General features: G+C 44.5%; 1 protein-coding gene across 1 annotated transcript; it reads right to left on the bottom strand.

The window, feature by feature from the left end:
* Positions 1-794: 794 nt before the first annotated feature.
* Positions 795-3,446, bottom strand: LOC112217872 (alpha-1-antitrypsin homolog). Its single transcript, XM_024378467.1, has 5 exons — positions 3,342-3,446; positions 2,583-3,261; positions 2,042-2,312; positions 1,508-1,655; positions 795-1,318 (listed from the first exon to the last, which is right to left on the bottom strand). Exons 2-5 carry the CDS (start codon positions 3,250-3,252, stop codon positions 1,127-1,129), a joined length of 1,281 nt encoding a protein of 426 aa, XP_024234235.1. The 5' UTR covers positions 3,253-3,261; positions 3,342-3,446; the 3' UTR covers positions 795-1,126.
* Positions 3,447-3,649: the final 203 nt, after the last annotated feature.

Here is a 3,649-nt window from a genome sequence, read left to right as displayed (position 1 = left end):
GAGATTCACTGTGTATAATGCTTTTCTTCACACATTGATTTCTAGGAGCACCCACGGATCAATGAAAGTGAATTCTCTGAAGTACTGCATTGTTCTGTTTCGGTTTGTCAGCAATCTGTGTTGAAGTCCTTTAGTGTTCCTTTTGTGATCGAAGCAATATGCATTATGTGTCTTAACAATTGGTATTAGATATTTGTATCTGTGTCTGCACAATTGGATTATTGTTTTGTCCTGAAACAGGAAAAATGAAATAATCAAAAGCTAAATCTGAAAATATATTTTATCTGAAGACACAGTCCACACACCATACCACATGGGGTCAGGTGTGTCTGTTTCCGTCATGTCTTTCTGACGAGTCAGTATGTGAGAGTGCCAGGGGGATAGAATGAGGACAGGGGTATTGATTGATTACATAAACTCCCCAGCAGCAACTGTCTATTTACAGGTCAAAAGTCACCGACTCAGCTAGGGCCGATGAACCTCAGGTTACCCAGGTCCCTATCCTCTACTGGGAAATTGTTCTAACTCAGGACTCATCCAGATCTCTGTTCTTGATAGACAGCAGTTGTCTAGTCTACCTGGCAATACTAGTGTGCTAGTGCTATGCTAGTGTGTTGGGAAAATGTGAAAATTCTATATCAAAGAAGAACTGCAATGCTGACATGGGGCTATCTAACCCAATCAATGATTTGAGATGATCGCAATCAAGATGAGATATCAGTCGAAATGCATGCAGATAAATCAATGCTTGAGACATCAGCCTGCTATTGACTGTTCAAAATGACGATATAACATTTTCTTTTTAATGTTGTTGGGAGACGTGTTTATTTTTTGAAAATGCGTTAGGAACACAACTTCCAGAGACATAACCATGACACATCACTATCAACAAACCAGCATGGACATCAGTACAATTTTAAGCTAACTACAAACTCACACAGACACACACACACCTCTGCTTTTAGGTATAGAGTTGATATAAAAACACATGTAGACAAAATGGCCGACACTTGAATGCCACAACTGCAAACCGCAAAGTCAGATACAGATATGTTTTGCCACTTGTTAAAGCATGAGAGACAAAAACCTTTCTTACTCTCCCTCCCTTTCCCTCCCTCTCTGTAGTTCATTTGAGGCTGGGATTGGTGACTTTGCCCATGAAGACAATGCTCTTGGAAGAGTCCTCCAGGATGAAGAGCAGGAAGGGCCTGTTGAGCATGATGGTGTCTGGGAGAGACATAGGCATGATCTCTATCGTAGTTACAGCGGCCGCCTCAGTCCCCTTCTCATCTACGCTCAGCACAGCCTTGTGGGTAACCTGGGGAGGGAACAGGAATGGGTTAATTTGTTGACCTTGACAGCACTGTCCCCTACATGGCCTATAAACATAATAGAATGGAATAGATCCTTAGTAGTCCATCAGAGACAGACATTCTTATTCTATTTTGTTCCCTCAGACAGATAAGAGAAGAGGCAGACATGAGATGGATGTGACACATCATCATACCTTGGACACCTTCAGTTTGGTATCCTCAGAGATGGCAGAGAAGTCAGCTGAGTCACCGAAGGCACTGACCACGCCCATGTCTTTCAGATGATCTCCCAGGGAGTACGAGGTAGAGGTGGAGAACTTGGGCATGAAGATATCCACATTGCTGAAAGAGAGATTATCATACACTGAGTTTACACTATTATCGCAAAGAAACGTACATGATCCTGCCGCTCGCAAATAAAATGCCAGCCACATTCAAATGTTAATCTGCATTAAGAATCTCTATATATGATACAATCTGATGCTTATTGCAAACTTTGTCTTGTCAGCTGATAAACAAACTACCCTGACCTTACGTTAAGAATAGATAGAAATAAAGAATATAAAAAGAATAGACAACATTATACTGAAAAGGTGCCCAATAAAAAAAGCTACAAAAAATCTACTCTCCTTAACTCCTGAAGAGGATGTAGTACTACACTGACCATATATACCATGAATAAATAGAGAACGTTACATTAGAAAGTATATGAAATAATGTGTTCTCACGTCCTGAACAGGTGCTCGTGCACGTGCTTCAGGTAGTCCTTGTTGATGAAGGCCTCCACGTGCTCCATCTTTCCATCGTTGGGCAGGACCACCATCATTGAGGAGTTGCCTTTGTAAGGCAGTATGACCACGGTGGTGAAGTTATCCTGGTCCTGATACAACTCATAACGGCCCGTCCTCTTCATCATGTCCACCTGCACCTTGGTGTTCTCGTCCACTTTGAAGTCAGCCTTGTGGGTCAGCGTGGCATCGAAGGGCTTATCCCACTTCCCTGGGGAGGGAGGTAGAGGACATTGTTACTAAGGGGTAGTAAACATGCAAGCAGAAACAGACAATGTTATAAGCCTATATTGGTTTTAGTTTGTCCTGCACATTCCTTTTCTGTTAATTCTTTATTGACACATCTTTAGTTTACAGTGTGGAAATTAGTTAGTCATTCAGTCAGTCAATCAATTGATCAATGATCTGTATTATTTTGTTGTTCTTAAATTAAACAATAAGTGCATGACCATTTTTTCCTACTACAGTGTCCTCCTCCTACCTCTGAAGAAGACGTAGTTGATGAGCATCATGGCTGTATCAGGGTCCAGATCCTTCACTATGTCCGTGATCTTGTCCTGGGTCTTCTTGGCGATGAACTTGTTGATCTCGGCGGCAGCCTCAGCTGGGTTCTTGAAGTCGACCGTGAAGCCTTCGCTGGCGTAGAAGTGCTTGGCGTCCTCGAGGAACTTGGCTAGGGGCTTGAAGCCGTCCCTCAGAGCCAAGGCATTGCCCATGTCCAGCTGCATGGCCTCCCCAGTGTGGCCCAACATGTGGTACAGGTGCTCGTAAGCATTGTTCACCTGCACCGGTGTGAAGGCGCCGTAGCCCAGAGCGGAGTACAGCTGGCTGTGGGTGTCTCCCTTAGCCCCAAGGGACAGCATAGCCAGACTAGTGGCAATGCCCAGAGGAGAGAAGAAAATGTTCATGTTCTCAGTGTTGGCTTTGCTCAGGCTCCTGTACAGGGTGAAGGCGAAGTCTGCGTTGTGGGGCATCAGCTTGTGGCAGGACTCTTCGTCCCCGTGGCTGTGCTGAGGGTGGGCCTCGCTAGCGATGTGGTGGGGGTGGTGGTGGTGGTCTTCTGTGTGACCGGCGTGGTCCCCGTCATGGGGCGCCGCCAAGGCCACGCAGAGCAGCACAGCCACTATCGTACAATAAGATATACCCCGCATTTTATCTACCTGGAGAGAGAGAATAGACAATGTCATTACTACTCCGCACAGATTTGAAAAAATGCAGTGAAATAAAGATCAGTTCTTACCTCCAATGTCCTCTTTGCCGGAGACAGTGTTGCAGGAACTCTGTCAATTTATGGGCCTGAGAAGATCAGCTGATCACATTTAATAAATGATTAACCAGACCCCACCTCCTTATACTGACCTGGCTGAACCGGAGATTAATCTGGCCAGGCTGACTAGACTACATGTAATGTTGCAACATGTCTCAACACCCAGTACTCCACACGAAAGCACTAAAGGATTTTCCTTCCTCACAGTAAGTTGTTGGTAAATGTAGGTGATCTTACTCATGCCTTGCAACACTTTTGATCTTTGACACATGAGAAGAACA

The sequence above is a fragment of the Oncorhynchus tshawytscha genome, linkage group LG18 (genome assembly GCF_018296145.1).
Source record: "Oncorhynchus tshawytscha isolate Ot180627B linkage group LG18, Otsh_v2.0, whole genome shotgun sequence".
Lineage (NCBI taxonomy): Eukaryota > Metazoa > Chordata > Actinopteri > Salmoniformes > Salmonidae > Oncorhynchus > Oncorhynchus tshawytscha.
This window is presented reverse-complemented; position numbering and strand designations above follow the sequence as displayed.